The following is a 19,318-nucleotide window of genomic DNA, read 5'->3' on the forward strand; positions in this document are numbered from 1 at the left end:
GGGTTTTTGTTAATGTTGCTGGGATGTTCCATCCTGATGCACTGTTACATGTGCTGTCTACTCCATGGAACCTTGCTGTGTCTGTGAAGACAAATGTATCGCATGTTCTCTGAGAGTAATGTAAAAAAACCCCAAAACCTCAACTTGAAGCAGAAGAGCAAGTTTTGCAACACCATTTATTGTCTAGGTAAGGTCAAGTGTGAACCCTTGGTTTGAGCTGTGGTAGGGATTTGCTTTACAAGTGCTTGGAGGCAGCAGTTGTGTTGCTGAAGAAAAGGTTACATGGTTTACAGAGAGATCTACAAAGGTGAGTGGCAGATCCACACAATGACAATTGTACTTCAGCTGCAAGATTTCCAGGTAATTCCATGGATATCAGGTAGTTGCAAAAATTAAGAAATCTCAACTATTGTGGCCTTCAAAAAATGACTTAAGTCTTCTTGCGTTCAGAAATCCCAGAGGTGCTGCCTCTTCTGCCTGGCTGTGAGCCAAGAGCTGCTGCTTCCTCAGGGGTGGGGATAGGCAAGGTCAGCTCCACGACTTTGGCTGGTGAAACCTGACTAGAGGCTGAAGTTTTTCTGCTGGGAACTCTGAAAGACAAAAATTTACTAATTAGGATACAGAAATCCCTGCATCTCAAACAGAGCTGCCAAAGTTGGCTCACAGTGAAGCCATGTTTATCCCAGAAACCCCCTAAAAGATCTCTGTAGCCACAACCACTAAATGGCTTCAGTAACCACTGGGAATGTTGGATCATAACTGGGTCAGCATGGCCCAGGCTCTACTTGAGCATACACTGAATGGGAAGAAGGTACCAATAGAAGCATCAGTACCTTCTCTACTTAATTAGGAAGGGATGTTCACACTACCAAGTGTAAAATGTGGCTCAAAATTGTCCTTTTATAACATCAAACCACTTTTTTTTTTTTTTTTTTCTTTTTGTTAGAGCACAGTAAACAAAAGTAAATGTAATTATTCTGTAATAATTGGGTTTTCTAAACTGTGATGGATGCTGAAGGAAAATTCTTCATGTTCTAGAAGAATGTAGTAAACTTAAAGGACAGAGAAAGGAGAAAGTTTTTACAGTCTTCAGCAAAAAGAAAATTGAGATGACCTTCAAGATTAAAGAATCTTTTCAGTTAGGGACTAATATTGATGATTTAAACTTGATCTTAAAAAAACCTGAAAGCAAACCAAGAGTGTTAGAACTTACCTGGTAGGAGGTAGTGAGCTCTGTGGGGACTGAGAAGTTTGACTACCAGTGGGAGAAGCAGCCACCGGAAGCTCTAAATTGTACTAGAAAATTTGGAAAGAAAAAACAAGTTGACCTGATGGTTGTATAATAGGATTGGGATATCAGGAGCACTTACAGTGCTTGGCATTTCAAAAGATACTGGAAGCAAGTGAACACTTCTGTGTTTTCTCATACTGTGAGTTGTCCTTGAAAGACACTCAGTTATAGGCTGGAGCTCTCACTCAAGATTTTGGTGGCAGTTAAGTGGAAAGCTCACCTTGTCAAAGTACACTTGAAAGGCTGCAGCTAAACCAGGATTTGCTTCTAGAACATCAGCTATCACTTGGTTGATGGTTCTGTTGAAGGCTTTCAGTTCTCGAAGATGAATGTCTCTCTCTTCCAATGTTTTTGTTCCACCTTCCCTCTGAGACTCAATTTCTCTGGATAGTTTGGAACACTTAACACAAATATTTTTAAAGCATTATTCTTATGAAAATACAAGTTTTTCAGAAACCTGCTAAGTTAAAAACACAGAGTTTAACCCACAGATCTTAACCCATACTACTGTCTATAAAGTCAGAAGTTCTCATCAATAAACACACAAACCTGTTTTATAACCCTGTTTAGTTTTGGTTTCTGTTCTTCAATGTCTTTCTTCAGTTGCAAAATAAAAGCTTCTTTTTCTTTCTTTTGCTCTTTGAGGAGGGCCTGCTGCTTCTGTATTACATCAAAGTGTTGTTGCATGCTCTGCAAATTAATTTGAACAGTAATATTAGTTTATAAAGCAGGTTTGGTATCCTTTCACTTTTTGTTTTTGTGGAAGGGTCTCTTGTCATTATTTCTTCTTTCTAAATGTAGCTCAAGCAATTAGTGCTAATATTAACTCAAAACTTTCTGCTAGTCCACCTGTTTGGTGGATACAGACCTGGACAAAGAAACTCACAGGTAATTTACATCTCTTTTAAAGGTACTGGTAATGAAGTTACAAGTATGTCTTTTCAGCTATATCTCATAATGGCTACAAACTATTTTCTTGGCACCCTACCAACTTACCAGTGCAAGCTATCCTGAAAAAAAACCCAATATTGTTTCCTGTAGGAGAAGAGGGATACCTTTGACTGGAATGAATAAGATCAGCTCCACAAAGGGCAGCTGTATTTTTAAATAAATAAATAAAAAAAATTTTAAAAAATTAAAAGGCAGGAATGGGTTTGCTGTAACATCTGTTACGTGCTAGGACTTATTCCCTGATGAAGATCTGTGTCCCTTTACCGTAAGAAATAACATCTCTGAAATAAGAGCTGTGTCCTGTGGTGGTAGAATAAGCAATAGGAATGATTACTGACTGCAGGCAGTGACTCAGGGCTTAGAACAATCATGTGGAATTTGACCATGTGCCTTTGCTTTTTCTGCCTAATAAAATTACAACTGAATTTTCACTCAGCAGAATTAAAATTAGAACTGAAATGTCACACACCAGAATTAAGTGTTGCTCTTTCTTAAGGTCCAAGTGGCTTTTTGATAACCAGGGGCACCATGAGTGAGTCCTTGCTATGGAGCCTGAGAACACAGGCTCTTGTTTGCCTGCATTTAGTGCTCAGCCTGCTAAATTGCAAGTCAGCTAATTTAATCCTGTTTAACTGAGGCACCCTCAGTGCTAATAAAACTGAATCTGTTCCAGAAAAATCCTGGGCTGTAGATGCCAGAGGTCCCAAGCTGTGTGCATTTTAATCTGTGGTGCTGGGCAGGATGGTACAACGGTGGTGTGTGCTGCACATGTGGCTGCTTTAGGGGCTGCCAGAACAGCAGCTGTCAGTGCATGTGGGATTCTGAAACTTCTAGCTGAATGTGACTAAACTCCTCAAGTTTTGGTGTGATTCAAGAAAACTCAAATAATCACTCACTTTTTGAAAGGGGATGTAGAACCTTCTAAAAATCATATCTTAATAAAAGAGCAGAAAAAAATTGTACCATGAATTTCCTCTAGGAAATTCCTCTAGGATGACTTGCATGGATTTAGCTACATGCTGCAGTCTTGTCTGACTGAACTTTACTTGTATTTTACCTGGAGATTTTTCTGAAGTTCCTTGATCTGTCTTTGTTTGTATTTGTATTTTTCATCAGCATCCTTTTTGTCCTTTTCTAGTTTCAATTTTTCCTCAAGTTCCTCACCTGTGATCCCAGACAATGAAGCAGCATTATTGCTGTGCATACAACTCAATTTTCACTTGAAAATAACTGCATTTCAGAATATTACTATATTGTTGGCAGTATTTCAGTGCCTCAAGGTTTGAGGGGTTTTTAAATACTCTCCCCTACTAATTCCAAATCACTGTGAAAAAGTAACTGACTTCATAAGGAGAATGATTTAAGAGCTACTGGTTCCAGAGCCAGCAGAGGGCACAAAAGTTAATAAGTATTATTTAGAATTAAGTTGCATTTTCTATCTAATTTCTATTTCACATACTTGTCTCAGGGACTGCCTTGAAAGAGTTTTTGTAGTTTCTGTTCCAGTTTTTAAGTACACACAAACTGTTTTCCATAGCCATGATTTCTTTTTGAGCTTTGCAGATCTTTGCATCCAAATCATCACCTTCTTGTTGAAGTGCTTCCTTTTCCTGTGCAGCCTGAAAGCAAACCCACTATTTTAGGTGACTGCAGACATAATGAAAATATTAAGATAATTATACAGAAAATATTTATTATACAGCAATATTTAGGGGTTAAAACCACTTGAACTGAGATTTGGGTGCCTAGGGAACTGGAAGGAGGAGTTATCGACAGTATTGAAGTTCTTTGAGGTGTTTCATTATGGGTACCTGACTCTGCCTGAGCTCACTTAGTCCTGCCCAGCAGCATCTACATTTTGTGGAGATCAAAATAAACAGATTCTTGTTCAAGAACCAGGGTATTGCATTTTGGATAAAGACTGATTTTGTCTTTTTTTCCAGTGAAAAGCTGAAGTATACATAGGTGATTGGTAAGTGAAAGGGGAAAGGAGACATTCTTCAATGTATAAACCCCATATGGTAAAATGAATACCTGGAAATAACTCTGACAGGTAGAAGAACTTAAGGTCCAGTGAGATTCCAATAAAGTTCTTTCCAGTTCATAATGGATTGTAACTTGATCACTAATTCTTCTGCTTTTGTAAATTAATGAGCATTGAAATTTTCAAGCTGCTCAGAATTAAGGCTCCGCATAAATTCTTGTGAAATTACTGTATCATTTAAATAACCAATGGTGTCAGATAACATAAAACAATTAGACTCTTAGTAGGCAGTAGGCAAGGAGGTTGTCTAAGAGCCAAGGGAAATTTATAGCTTAAATAATTGAATAATAATGAATGATGTTAATAAAATACCTTAATTACATAGTAGGCCTGACTTTTCATTTCCTCTCCTTCAGGTGGCATCATGGAAAGAGTAAAAATTTCATATCTGCATTTCAGTTTATCAATTTTCCATAGGCGATCTTGAAATTCAGCACTGTTTGTTTGGGGAGAAAATACATGGGTTGAGAAAATGTTTGTCTGGTGGTGTTTTGTGGGCAGTTCTTGCTGCAGCAATTTAAATTCCTGGTGTTATTCCAGCAGCCTGTACCAGGAGTTGTGCTGCTACAGGTCTTGGTGGTTTTCTGTGCTCTCCCAGCCACAAACATCCCTTGTTCTGGTTACCTATGTGCCTTTTGAAGTTCTAAGTGGAGTCAATTCTGTTTTCACATCCCAGATCACTGCACCCTGGGAGGCTGTGCCACAGTCCTTCCCTAAATTTATGGGTTTGGTAATGCACTCCCAGAGCTGCTCCAGCTGCCCCTGTTGATGGTACCTTAATGTTCCAACTGCAGGATGAGTGTGAGGAACAGCCAGGAACAGCCTCAAATCAGACTCTGTGGGAGTATCCAACAGCTGGGTGACACCAAAGGAAGAAGGTCAGTCTGTGTTCTCAGTCATACTAAACCACTCTAATTCCCATTGCGAGGCGTGTGGTCAGCAGGGCAGTTCAGCTGCTGAAGTGTTCAATTTTGGCTGAATCTAGACACTGGGATTTCAGGGCTAAAACCATCCCAGATACTTTGGACTGATTATTACAGGAGGGAAATGTTATTTCCATGTCATTGCTTTATGAGAGGGTGCATATGTAATTAGTAAGACTTAATTTGTTATATAGGACACATAATGGAAAGCTCATTAGTTAAAAAGAAGAAAAGCCCAACCAAACAAAATACACCACAAAGCAAACCAGTCTTACTGTTTGAATCAAAGAAATTACAGTTTTAGCAAGCAGCTGGGAGTAAACCCTCTTTAAAAGCAACTTTTCATATACTGTTTCATATACTTTGGCATACCTCCAGACACAAGGTTTCACATGTTCAGATTATTTTGAAAAAGGCAGAGTCACACACACAGTGTTTACTGTAAGAAGATGTCTGTGACTGAGGTTTCCTCTCACTTCTGCTGAGGCTCCTCACTTGCAGCAAGGCCACTGATCTCCTGTTCACCAAGGAGTTAAAGCTGCAGCCTGAGGGGTCACACATGGGGTCTCTTGCTGGCCTCAGCTGTCTTGGTAGAAAACTTTGAGCAAGATTTATTTAATCTTCAATTTCTCTAATGGTGAAGCTGGGTAAACTGCTTCTCGTTTTAGTAAATCCCCATAAAAAACGTACTCAGTCAAAGCTACAAGTTGAATTTCTGTAAGAACAGTTACCTCATGCGATGCCGTTCCTGATCCAGCAGCCTTATCTCAGAGTCCAGCATTGCCTTATGGATCCTGATCTCCTCAGTTCTTTCTGCTATGGCTTTCTTTAACTCCAATTGTTGTTTTTCCAGTGTTAGAACTTTCTCTGCTTTATTACACAGAGTATTTTGAAGGCGCTTCAGTTCTAGTTTTAAGAGATTATCTTCGACCATCATCTCCTAGTAAGTGCCAAATGGCATCAAAATAAGAAATCATTGTTTTAATTGAAATTATTTATAAATTTGTAAATTAATATTTATTCATTATTTTACCTTTCATATATACACAACAGTAAAACTCATTTTGCTCTGCATTTAAAAGTCTTGGCATTTTCTCATTTGCCAACAGTCTAACATGGTGACTGTGATGGGAGTAGATTGTTTCCTCAATGGTTTTATACAAATTCATCAGACTTTCTAATTCAGGCTGAGTTTTGGGTTATTAGACTTTTCCTTCTACAACTTTTTCAGTTTAGGTGATTTCAAATAAAATAAGAGACCTTACAAGGAGCTTTCTGGAGCAGTTAATATCTCACTCGAACCATTAAAACTGTCTTGGAGTATATTCTAGATTCTGTAGGCCTGAAAATCATCTTGTTACATGAAAAAATATTGTATATACCAAAGCTCATGAAAAGCAGCAAGCAGTGAACTTCATTAGCATGCAAATACATTAAATAATTCTTTTAAAACACCATATGATTCCAACTCGACCAATTTTTATCCGAGTGCTTTTAGGTCATCAGCTTCTTTTTTTCCCCTGAATTTCATCCCCCTCAAAAAGTTCCATGTTTAGGGAAAGAGCTTTCATTGAGGAGGAAGTGTAGCAGTCAAGTTGAAGGCAAAACTCTTTCCCCTGCTACTTAGACTCTGATTTTTGCTACTATGTTAGTGCTTCCTTTAGGAAGGCTAAAGCTTACTGCAGAAAATAAAAACCTGTGCAATAATTGGAGGAGTGGGAACTGTATTTTTCTGCTTATCAAAATGTGAGGAAATTATTTACAAATTGTTTTAAATTCCTTAAACTTGAATATAAATTGATTCAAATCATCTGTTAGAAAAAAAAAAGCTTACAGTTTAATAGCAATACTGTGCCAAACTTATTAGCAGGCATCACAACTTGAGAGTAAAAACTCAGTGTTATGTAAAGACATCCTTGAGCAGTGAATATATTTTCTGTTTTAAAGCTAATTGTTTCTCAGGGGGAAAAACACCACTGACCTGGTGGATATTGTAGTATAATTAATGTGGGATTAAATTGATATTTCATCAGACTTCTTGCTGTGGAGGGAGGAGAAGCAACACTTTGCCTAGTAAGATGATAGTGATGAAAATGACTTCAAAGTCTGGGAAAGAAGTGCAAATTAGAAAACTACAGAAGGTGTGCTAATGTATGGATGTATGTATTAGGTGTACTAATGTAATGTATGTAATGATATAGCACTGTGCAAGGCAGATGACACCCCAAACAAAGAGTGTCCTGTGTTAGTAAAGTTGCAAACTAATACTGTACCTGCTTAATGTGTTTAGCTTTTTTTAACTCCTGAAGGGATCTCTCATTGAAAAGAGTTAGTTCTTCTATCTTCACTACCAAACCACTTGTTTCTTCTCTTGTCTTATCAATTGTTCTCTTGGTGATTTGGACATCATTCTGTTTCAAAATAAGTTATATTGAGCTTATTTCAGTGAATGTAAATTGCAACAAAAGCTACTAGTTAATTTTAAATGAGATGTATTTAAGTCCTGGAACCAGGAACCATGACCATGATGTGTCCAATATGCTGCTCTGCAAACTGCATGGCATGACCTCATGCAGAGTGCTGCACGGGGTCTGTGGACAACTTTAAATGCAACTGCACTTATGAATTTATAAAAAACTATAAAAGTGATAGCTTTACAAAACAGCATTCTCCTAGTTCTGCATGGGCCTAATGATAAACTCAGACAATTGCAAGCAGTCACACATTGATGAAAGATCAGCTTGTCTTTTCAACATTCAATGCTTGTCTTCATGCTAAGGTGTCTCACTTGGGCAGTAATAATCTATTTTTTTGGAAGTTATAGGGAATTTATGAAGTTTTCCACACTGGTTACATAAAGTTCAGATACCCTTTAGACTAATGCCAACTTCTTAATTACTGAGACCCAATCTACTTAATTCTCTGAGGTTTCTAAATGATACACAGTCAAAATGATGTTCTAAAGAAGTTACCTGAAGTTTCCTGTACAGTGACTGTAGAACATCATATGCCTTTTTCTTTTCTTCTAAAGTTTTCTTAAGTTCAGCAACTTTTCCTTCCAAAAGTTCTTTTTCATCTGAATTAACCTCCCCTTCTAACCGTGACAACCGTCTCTGTATTTGCTGAATATAAAAATCCTGTTAAAATAAATTTGAAGAGAATTAATAGTCTGAGATAAGCAATAAACTTGGATCTAAATGTTGGCTTTAAGACAGTCACCCAATTAAGCTATTGTTTTTATAATAGTTTCTGGCTTTTAGACCTCATTAGCAAAATATCTCAGATGACTGATGAGCAGTGATGGTTTGGGGTAATCTTCTAGAAGAGTAACAAAGCACACTCAGCACAGGCTGCTGTAGGGGGGCTAACAATGGAGTTGCCATCTTGTTGCTACCAGTGGATGCTGATATAAAAGCAAATTTTCAAAGTGGTGCATAGGAAATAGGCACATAATCCAATTAGCAAATAACAGGATTTTGGCATGTACCTCTTGTATTGCTTTAAAAATATACCCCGAGGTGTCTGTGGTTCAGAGGGATCAAAGTAAAGAATGGCTTTTAGGAATTAGCAGGAAAAGCAGCAGATCCAAAAAATAATGAAACACACAAGTGCAAAATGTAGGTGATATATTTTGGCAAGTTTAAGTAATTTCAATTTTATCTGTACATCTAGAAATAGAAATAAAAGCAAACTTTAAATGATACTACATAGCATTTCCAAAATGGAAAGCTGTTCAAGATTACAGAATTCAAGTAATGTGCTATCAGTAGACTCAAGAAACAATCACAGTGTGAAAATACATTAATATTTTACCTGGTTATATATTAATTCTTGTTGTTTCAATAGCTCTGTGTCAAGTTTGCCCAGTCGACTCTTGAGATTTTTAAGTGATTTTTGACCTCCCTCAATTTCTGCCAGAACAATCTTCTCCTTATCACTCTGCACTTTTAACTCCTGAGTCTTCTTGAAAAATAGGTCCTTTAACTGTCTCATTTCGTTTTCTTTTTCCTGGTGACAAATCGATCATTAAGTAGAAGAAAGAAGTAATTAATCACATCAGAATTAATTTCTGAGGAATTATTTGTTTTTATTAATCATAGATAGGAAAAAATAATACAATATCCATTAATATGAACATGGAATTTTGGAAGTCTTCAAAATGGTTGGCAAAACAACTATTTGATTTAAAGAGGAAGTAATATTTTTTATTAATTTTTAAAAATTTAATTCTACCCTACAATTACATGACTTTTTTTTCCTAGTTATAGGAATGCTATCTTTTCAGTCTTTCAGAAAACTAAATTCCTGTCATTCTTTTCAAAAAACCTCCTTACTGCCTCCAGCATCTGTGAATATTTGAGGAATATAATACAAAGCTTTTCAATGGTTTATTAAATCTTGTAATGCTGCGTGTGCACATATATGTATGTGTGTGTTTATCTAAGAGGGAATAATTCTGAAAAATTACACTTTCTAAAATCACTTCCTTTTTCTCAGAGGTAAGTTGCCATTAACACTTAAATCAGTGCAGGAAATGAAGTTTCAGTAGGATAAAAAATAATGCTGAACATTTCAGGTAACCTGTAATGGACTGAAAACAATGAAAATTGAGATCTTTTTATAACTCTAATAAGGAAAACAATTTTATTCTTTTCTCCCTTCCTTCCACCTCTCCCACTCAAGCAGCCAAAGGCCTTCCAAAGCTCAGGCCATTGTGCATTCCAGTTTCCTGTGAGGTACATCCTACTACAAGTGATGTGATTTCCCCTTCCTGTTCCAAAGGACTCATTTACATTCAGCTCAAGTCTGATACAGAATTTGAAGATGTACATTTAAATTTATATGCCAAACACCTGAGAACTCACTTTTCTACATTAATTAACAATGGGTTTATTCTGGATTTAATATATATGTAACCACCTTGCTGGCTTAAATAATGGTTAAAGATAAGTTAATGCCTTCTCTATGGGCTTGTAATCACATTGCCCATTCTACCCAACAGAATTTGTTTGTAGTTGAACTTGCTGTAAGTGCAATTCCAAATTCAAAACTCAGGATGTAAAAGGCAAGTGTAAGTTTAATATGAAATTATTATGGACTGTAGCACATGTCAGTGCTACAGTCATGCTTGAACAAAGGAACTTTCTTCTGGAAGCAAACTGATTTTTAAGCATGTGCCAAATGCTGTATTTCTAAAGCTAATGACAATTACAAATTCATCCACTGACACTGGATCATGATTTGACCTTCACTTCTTTATTGCATAACTAAATTAATTTATTGAACAGAAATTGTTGCTCTCCCTTCAAGTGAGGTTGTTAACAGAGATAAGACATTCAGTAAGCCTCACTGTGCAACAGTGTTTTGCCACAAATTGAACAGGGAGAGGTACCACAGAACTAGAGAGCAAAACCAGTGACATTTCATCCACATTGTTCCTGTAAATATCTCTTCACAGTAAATTAACAGATGCAGCAAAGAGCCATGTGTGTCTAATGGTGATGGAGGGGAGGCTTCTGACTAATACATTACAGACATTGTTCAAGAACAGTTCATCCTAGCTAAAATATTCCCCTGCAGCTGTGGAGCTGCCAAGCTCAATGTCATCTTAGGTTATCTGCCACAGACACGGGTAAAGAAACCCTGCTAAGGCTTTTGCCACCCTGGAAACTGTCTAAAGGGGAAGAAAAGAAGGTTTTCATTTTAATGAAATGCTACACCATTACTTGTTTTCAAATTATCTGAAAAGCCAAAACAGTAAGGCCTGTAATTTAAGAAACTATCTATAAAGGAAAGACATTCCATCTCTAGCTTCTGAAAGTGTATTTAAAATGTGTGATTAATGCCTGTGGAGTTAAAAACTTTGAAAAATGACATTCACTCTTCTGCAAGGCATTATTCCACATGCATGCTCTAGGAAATACAAAATGGAGAAGAAAAAAAAAAGAGCATACAGTGGCATGAAAGAGCATACAGAGGTACAGCTTTGTTGTCAGCTGTGTGGGACACCTGCTGTCACATTAATTTAACCTGGTCATTCTGGAGCAATGAAAGCTTCAGCATCTCCAATGCTCAGTCGTCCAGCAAAATGTAAAAGAATATTTCTGTCATGTTCAGTCAGAAGCTAAGTAGTGAAAATACTTTAAGAGAATTAGTAGCAACATGACAAAACAGTATAAACATTTCCTGAAAGACTGCATTACATCATTGCATTTACTCAAAAGCTCTTTACAGCTAAGCAGATGATAATGATTTTTTTTTCCTAAACTTAATTTGCAACCTAAGAAGTGGGTTTTTAATTTTATAGAAGTATTATTAGGCATGTTAAAAAAAAGTCACCTTATTATAGCTTGTATATGCCACTTCCCAGATCAAAATCTTTATTCACAAAAATTAATCTAAAGTGAGCCAGTAATTATTTAACAGTCCCCAAGTTGGTTGTGTCAGAGTATCATGTAGTAGAATTAAAATAATGAAAAGCAGACCAGGCCAGCCAAATCTGATTAGACGATTTCTAAATGTTTTTTTACAGTTTGCCAAAATCACAGCTCTTTGCAGGTTTATGAATTTTGGTGGTGTTTTACTAGAGCCAAGAAGTTTTTGGTGGCAGCGATACTGAAAAGTCATCCTGACAAGACTCTCACTTTATCTCTCTCATCTCTTTAAAAACCTTATTGATGGGTATCAGTATCCTGAACTAATACAGTTGGAGTTACTAGGATAATTTATTTTCCTCCAGTTTTCTCAACACAGACATATCTACATGCACACTTCAGTATTTGATGAAATAGCTACATGTCATATCAATAATTTCATTTTAATAGAAAATTTTAAAATTAAAGAGATAATTTTAAAATATAGAGCCTGCAAATACAAACAACTCCTCATTTCTAGAAACCATGAAAATCATTTTACCTCAACACTTTTTTCTTCTTCTTTCAATATTTCTTCCAACCTCAAAGCTTGCTCTTCTGCACTGAGTGTCTCCTCAATTGCAAGCTTCAGTTTATCAGAAAGACTTGCATTTTTTTCATTAAGAAGTTTTAATCTAAACAAAATGACAAAAGTTAAATGTAGGTTGTCTAGAGAATGCTGCCAAAAGGAAGCAGCAAATCTGACTGAGCAGTTGCCTCAGTCTAATCTTCAACCTATGATAAACAAGGCCCTGATTTTTTTTCCCCCCACCCTTTAAAAACAAGGATTACCAAGAGTATTTTGCCTAAATTACCCAGTACCAAATCTATGCATGAAGTAACCAGAAAGTTGATGATTTCAGTCAAGATCAAGATTATTTAAAGTTATTTTGTATCTCAAGGATTTGGTTGTATCAATCCTTACAAATGTTACCTTTAAAGGTCTGTTTCTTACCTGGCTTGTTTTCCCTGAATTTCTTTCTTCAGATTGGTAATTTGTGTTCTCAAGGACTCTAGATCAGAAGCAGTTCTGTTCACAATGGATTTCAAAGTCTGCAGCTAATAAATGACAAAATCGAGCAAGAAAGCTCTTACTTACTTTGGTACATGTTGAGATATTTAAAATTATATTTTCCTATTTATTGGAAAGTATTCCATTACTTTTAAACAGTGCTCTCCAAATGAGGAGTGCTGCAAATTCTGAAGCACTGTAAATTGGCCCAGCTAGTAAATTCAATAGACTAATTACACAGTATGAGTACTGGGAAAAAATAATAATAATTAAGAACATGAATTATGGAAGTGCTAGGGACTGCAATTCTTGTCCAACAGCATCTGTATAAGTAGAACCATGGTTTTATAGGGCACAGCTGACTTTGCTGAGGTTTTTTGTGAACATGGATAACCTTATATATCTATTTCTTTGTCAAACTTTGCTGGATAGATAAGATTATTTTGATTAAGATATCACTGTGACAAAAATACACAGATATTTAATTTGTTAAAAAATACATGACAGCATACACTCATTAAATAGGGTAAGAATACTTTCCAATCAGTAGCTCTTTTATCTTCACGATAAGTTTGTTTTCACTTTCACAGATGAAGAAAACTGATCAAAAGCCTGTATAGAAGTTTTCTTAGAGGTCACAAGTTGTTGGCTGAACTGTCTCCTTCTTTCCTTGTTTCTCACATGCATCCTACAGATATTCTAATAAGAGAAGACTGATCTATTATCCCATTGTGGAGTATTAATTGTGAAAAACTTCAAGCAAGAATTTCACAGCTTGAGATGAAAACCGACCAATTCTACAAACCCTCAAGCTTGCATGAATTATAGGGTAATATAATAGCCTACACCTTGTTTGGGCTACCTACAGTTTAATTAGGAGATCATCCTATGAACCACCTGCTACAAAAAAGCTACCCCAAAGTTAAGGCAACAGCAGAGGCAGGGTTTTTCAAAAGTCACTAAACTTGCTGAGTACCCCAGTGTTACTACTTTCTTGTTAAGAAAAAACTTACTCAGGTAATACAAGTGTATCCCTTCTCAGCAGAGCCATGAAACTCAAATTACTTCCTAGAAATACTTCTACGGGCATTTAAGTAATTAAGCAGTGCCTCTCATTCCCAGGTTTAAGTGCAAATTCAGTAAGGACAGCATCAAGCATGGCTTGTTCACAGGGCAGCCCTGTCCCACTGCCTCTTGATTAGAAAGCCACATGAAAGCAGTGGGTGTTTTCCCCAGGAATTGTAACCTGACTACCAGGCCATCAACACACACTTCTGAGACCACGGGACAGGAATTGTTTGGAATCTGGAAGAGACTTCTCTCATCTTTATACAATACTGCAGTGTATGTCTGCTAAAGGAAAGAAGCTCCTGAGGCATCTAACAGTGTTAGACCATTTAAGAGAAAATTCATCCATTTTACACCCACACAACAGAGAATACATACCAATCTTTTCACCACTCTCAATGACAGGATTAAGTTGAGGGTTCAAATCCTAATAAACAGGACTTGGCTGAGAAAAGCAACATTTTGCTGAATTATTAAGAGCCTAGTAGTATAAAACCAGAGAAAAGGAAATGCTATTCCTGTATTTCCTCCATCTGGTGCTCAGTTCTAGTTTCAGTCTGTTTTCCTGAACTGTTTGGTCACCCTTACCTCATCCTGCAGCTGAGTCTTTCGAGCATCCTGAGTCTGGAACTCCTTTCGGAGGTTGTTTGCTTCCCGCTCAGCAGTGAAGATTTTCTTTTCATATTCCATGTTGTTAACAGTTTCATTTACCAAAAAGGCAGTCTTCTCTCTCAGCAAAATTTCTTTGTTTCGGATCTCCTGTTTTGTCTCTGCAATTAGCTATCAGGATAAAAACGTTTTAGATTTGCTTGCATTAGTTGTGTTAGATTAATAAAGGGTACAACCAGAAGATCAATTCCTATTATTATTACTATTTGCCTGAGACAGCCCAGTTATCATTCTTAAAATTATTTTATTCCATGGATACATCACACCAAACACTACAGTGTTTTGGACTGGAAATTTCCAAAATATTCCAATAACTTAAAAACAAAAAGATACCGTAAACTCTTATGAAAATAAAATAATTCTTCATTGATTGGGAAAAAAGAAGCTAAGCAAAACTTCAGGTAGACTTGAAACAGATGAAATTAAACAAGAAAATTATCAGCATTAATAATGCTTACTCTACCTGACAGATTTATAACTACTCAGTGAAAATTGTGCATTTTGAAAGGTTAAGTAAAACATTACCTCCCCAGAAAATTATATTGTCATTTTGATGTTAAAAAAAAACCAAAAAAAACCACCCCACATCAAACCCAAACCCCGAAATGGATCAGTTACAGCAGTTTTACCAAAGCACATTGATCTATCTCCTGATCTCTTTTCTGCATCTGATGAATTGCATTCTCCCACTGCCTGATGACTTCTTGCCTTTCTTGATGAACCCTGCGAAGATCTTCAGCTGCTCTGTCAAGCTCCATCTGTTTAAAAGAAAGCACCTCCATGATTTCTGAAGTTAAAAATGCCACATATAAACGAGGGATCTTTGAGAACCTTAAGCACAAACCTGAGCTGTCATGGTTTCTGTAAGCTCATTATCCAGAGCTCTGCGCTTCTGGTTTGCTTCCATGGTCAACTTTTCTATTTGAAGGGTTAATGTCTAAAATGAAAGGATATGAAAATATTTGAAAATTAAGTATTTGAAAATAAAGAGATCACATTTTATAAATTTTTAAAGCCCTGCTACAATCAGGGGTTAAATTCTTGAGGCATCAATTTTATTGTGTTCTAGAAAACAAAAAATTGACAGTGCAGCCTCCCAAATTTTCAGTCAACACAAGTGGCCATAAGAACCAAACTGCAGCAAGGCCAAAGTAACCCTCAACTGTATGTAAATGTGTGTGTGGTGTCCTTGGCACACAGCAGTGAGAGTATTTGTGTAAACAAACACTTGGATTAAGTATTTAATGAGTAAAAATCAAATTTATCCTCACTCTACTTAAAGAATAATTAAAAATAATAATATTAATAAATAAAGAATAAAAAATATTTTAAAATAATAATAACCATAATAAAAACTAATAGGGTTACTTATCTCTACATTAATAATATACTGGTAAACTCACCCTTATAAACTCTGAACTTTTGACTGGAATTCCTCTTTATACAGATATATATGTTTATGTCTTCCATTATTCCAGGTAGCTTTACTGAAGCAGCTGTAATTTGTTTTCAGCAATATTAATAAATTCAGTTCTAAAGGGAAATTCTACACTATTCATCCATACTTGGTGTGAATTTTTGAACAAACGCCTCTTAATTCAGTGGCACTGTTTTCTAGACTTTATTTGTGCACCCTTTCAAAAAATTTAAACTCAAATCTTGCCCATATGAATAAGCAAATTAATGTCTTCAATTACGTCTCTCATTATTGCAAAACCTGTTCTCTCAACTTCAAAATGAGCCTCACATGGAATTGCACTGTTGTGCCAAATGGAAACCAGGTTCAAAGCAGTGTTGTACAAAATCTTGTCTTCATTTTTTCTGAATTGATAACATAACAAGGTCTTCAAGTGATAACATGGTTCTTCCTTTGGTTTCTGTCATTTCTACTTACTCCTAGTTTCCCTTCATCTTGCAGTGCATACTTCTGGATTGCAATGGCATCATTATCTGTACGGTTCAACTCCTTTAGCCAGCTCTCCAGGAGTTCCTCATCCCAGCTCATCTGTTGTTTTAAGTTTTCCAGCTTCTTAGTGGTTTTATTTATAGTATTCTAATAAAAGAAGAGAAAATTAAAGGTTCAATATCAAATGTCTAACATCCATTGAATAATAATTGAAGCAACCAGTTCAAGGTACTGTGACAAGTTTACCCACATCTTGTCCACAGAATTGATAGTTTTCTTTCTTATTAATTGTGTGTTATACTTGAGGAATGCTATTGGACATCCTGGTCTTAAAGAAGAAACAAGCCAGTAGGTTGCCACTAATTTAAAATGCAAATAATTTTAAACAGAAAAGTCAACCTCTGGCAATATAAACCCATCTGCAGGGTATTTGTTCCATATAATAAACTGATCTGAGGCATCCAAAGGTAAAGTTTCTCCCTTACTCATTGAGGCCCAGTTGTTAAACCCTTATCCTACATATAAATTTTCAAATGTGACCTCTTCATGTCACTGTGAAGAGACTTCCTGACAAAAAAATGAGAGAATCTAGATCCAGATGAATGGTGTGAATATCTTCATCCTGCTACCCATTCTGAGAGACTGGAGATTACAAACAGACTTCAGAAGAAAAAGAACAATTTTTTAAAAATATAATTAAATAATGAATAGGAAGAAAAAGAGACAGTTCCAAACCCAGAAGACCATCTGTAAATGAGTAGCATTAGATTACTTTGTAACTTAAACCAAATCTTTGATCTTGAAATCATGACCCAAGTTTATTTTATGTAGAGAAGATTTACCACCAACCATTTAATTTTTAAACTATTAAGAAAATACCTGTGAGAATTACAAATACTGTGAGATGGATGTGTGGCTGTGTATCTGGCATTAAGAACAGAATTCATTCAATATTTAATTAATATTTGCTAAGTCTTGACCAGTCCATGCAGTAACATTCTCAGTGTCACTCTACTTGCCTACAAACAGAAAAGCCCGTCCAGATCATCTACTACAGATTATAAGCTTTATTATAATTAACTATTAATGACTTATACTACCATGTGCAAGTGAGAACAAGCCATAAAATTTTGCAGTAGAGGTGTTCCGTTCCAAAAATTTCAAACCTTACTTCTTGAATGCTTTTCTTTTGTCTCAAGGAAGCTATCTCATCTTGCAGTCGTTTAATGTCGTTTTTGAGACGTCCATATTCTCTCTCAGCAAGGGCTTTAAAGTGATGTTCAGTTTCAATTTCATTCTCTTTGGCTTTGTAAAGAGACTGCAGAATAATAAAGTTCAATATTTTACAATAAACAAAAGTTCTGTATTTTACAATAAAGTTCAGTATTTTACAATAAACAAACATCAACAATCTTTTCTTTTACAAACAATTGAATCCCAAGTCAGAGATGGTTTCACTATGTAAATGAAGGAATTTTCAGAGAAAATTTATTGGCTTTAGTATCTCAAATACCCATATTCTTATATATACATATGTACACATTGTATCAAGTATCCACAGATCAACCTTTTGTATCCCTAAAAACTCAATTCTAAGATTTTTTTTCACCCAAGATTCAGAATCTTAACATTTCAACAACAAAATCTTAGTCTCTTGATCATAAGTGACTTTACATCAGATCCAGGAAGCACAGCAAAAAAATATTTTATTGTTCTATGCTGAGAGAGACCTCCCCTGCTGGCCTATAGCAGTACCTGGATATTGTCTAACCTTTCTGTCCTTTAAATCAAATTAATGATTGAATCTGGCCAAAATAAATAAAGAAGTTGTTCAGATGCAGGGCAGTTTCCTAAGACTTTTTCACCCAGGATATTTTATCTGAAAGGTGTAAATCTTTGCCTCAAGACTTCTTAGAAATCTAAACTAGCCCTTTTGGTCAGTTAATTCAGAGTGTAGGTAAAGACTTAGATCTTGACCATCTCACTTCATTTTTCATGTCCGTGAATTAAGTCTTCACCAGCATTTCACACCTAATTCTTCACCATTATAAAGATTATATTTTTTTCCCCTTACACTGGTGTTTTCCTTGACCAATTTTTTTTTTATTAATATCTGCAGAAGTCCCCATTTAGGAAGAATTCTAAAATGCACCCTTCCTGACTTTTTCCTAGGTACAGTAAGTTGAATTTGGATGGTCTTAATGACCGTCAAATAATATCACTGAGATACGTAGTTTAATTGTTGTTTCCTGTGTAAATCCTGGAATAAAGGCCTAACAAATCTCTAACAAAAGTGGCAAAATAGACAAGGACACCAGCCACAGAGAGAAACTCAGGTTACAGGTCTGTCTGACAAAACAGACCTGCTAAAGGTGGTGATTTACCTGAGAGAAGCTTATCTCTTGTCTCACATTTTTCAAATGAGACGTCATTGCTTCTATGCGCTCCTCACAGTTGCTCAGCTCATTCTGCAGCTCCTCTTTTTCCTTTCGCAGCTTGTGCAGCTGTTTAAGAGTTAGAATCGTCAAGTTACTGTTTGTGGTTAAGTGCTTATTACCTGCAATTATTAATGAAAAAATAACGTAAGAAGTAGCTGCTACATTCCTCCAAAGCAGTGAAATGAGGGATTTCAGGAGAAAACCCGGAGCTTTGCTAAGGGAACGGACAACTCGCACCGCTCCTCCTGCGGGGCTCGGGGGATGCGGGTGCGCGGGTCCCGCTCGGAGGCGGGGATCGCCCTCCCGACTCCCCGGGCCGCTCCGCGGAACCCGCGAGCTTTCCTTCTATCCATCCCTCCCTCCCTCCCCGGCCCCGGGGGGAGCGCGGGCTCCTCTCCCCGCGCTCACTTCGTCCTCCAGCGCCTTGTTCTCGGCGTTGGCCACGGGCACGGCATAGCCGGGCTCCCACTGCAGCTCGGCCAGCACCGGGGCGGCGGTGGGGCCGGGCGGGTTCTCCATGGCTGCGGAGGGGCCTACAAGAGCCGGGGCTGCGGCAGGGCCGGGGCTGAGGCGGCTCCGGGCGCTTGGCAACGGCGGCTCCGG

The 19,318-nt window shown here is 36.9% G+C and overlaps 1 protein-coding gene across 1 annotated transcript; it reads right to left on the bottom strand.

The window, feature by feature from the left end:
• Nucleotides 1-144: 144 nt before the first annotated feature.
• On the bottom strand, nt 145-19,310 carry CCDC39 (coiled-coil domain containing 39). Its single transcript, XM_053986143.1, has 20 exons — nt 19,124-19,310; nt 18,662-18,781; nt 17,449-17,595; nt 16,266-16,424; nt 15,216-15,308; nt 15,001-15,129; nt 14,291-14,482; nt 12,578-12,681; nt 12,125-12,257; nt 9,023-9,217; nt 8,182-8,346; nt 7,483-7,620; nt 5,941-6,149; nt 4,599-4,722; nt 3,702-3,861; nt 3,300-3,406; nt 1,841-1,981; nt 1,512-1,691; nt 1,214-1,296; nt 145-590 (listed from the first exon to the last, which is right to left on the bottom strand). Exons 1-20 carry the CDS (start codon nt 19,232-19,234, stop codon nt 431-433), a joined length of 2,850 nt encoding a protein of 949 aa, XP_053842118.1. The 5' UTR covers nt 19,235-19,310; the 3' UTR covers nt 145-430.
• Nucleotides 19,311-19,318: the final 8 nt, after the last annotated feature.

The sequence above is a fragment of the Vidua macroura genome, chromosome 10 (assembly GCF_024509145.1).
Source record: "Vidua macroura isolate BioBank_ID:100142 chromosome 10, ASM2450914v1, whole genome shotgun sequence".
Classification (NCBI taxonomy): domain Eukaryota; kingdom Metazoa; phylum Chordata; class Aves; order Passeriformes; family Viduidae; genus Vidua; species Vidua macroura.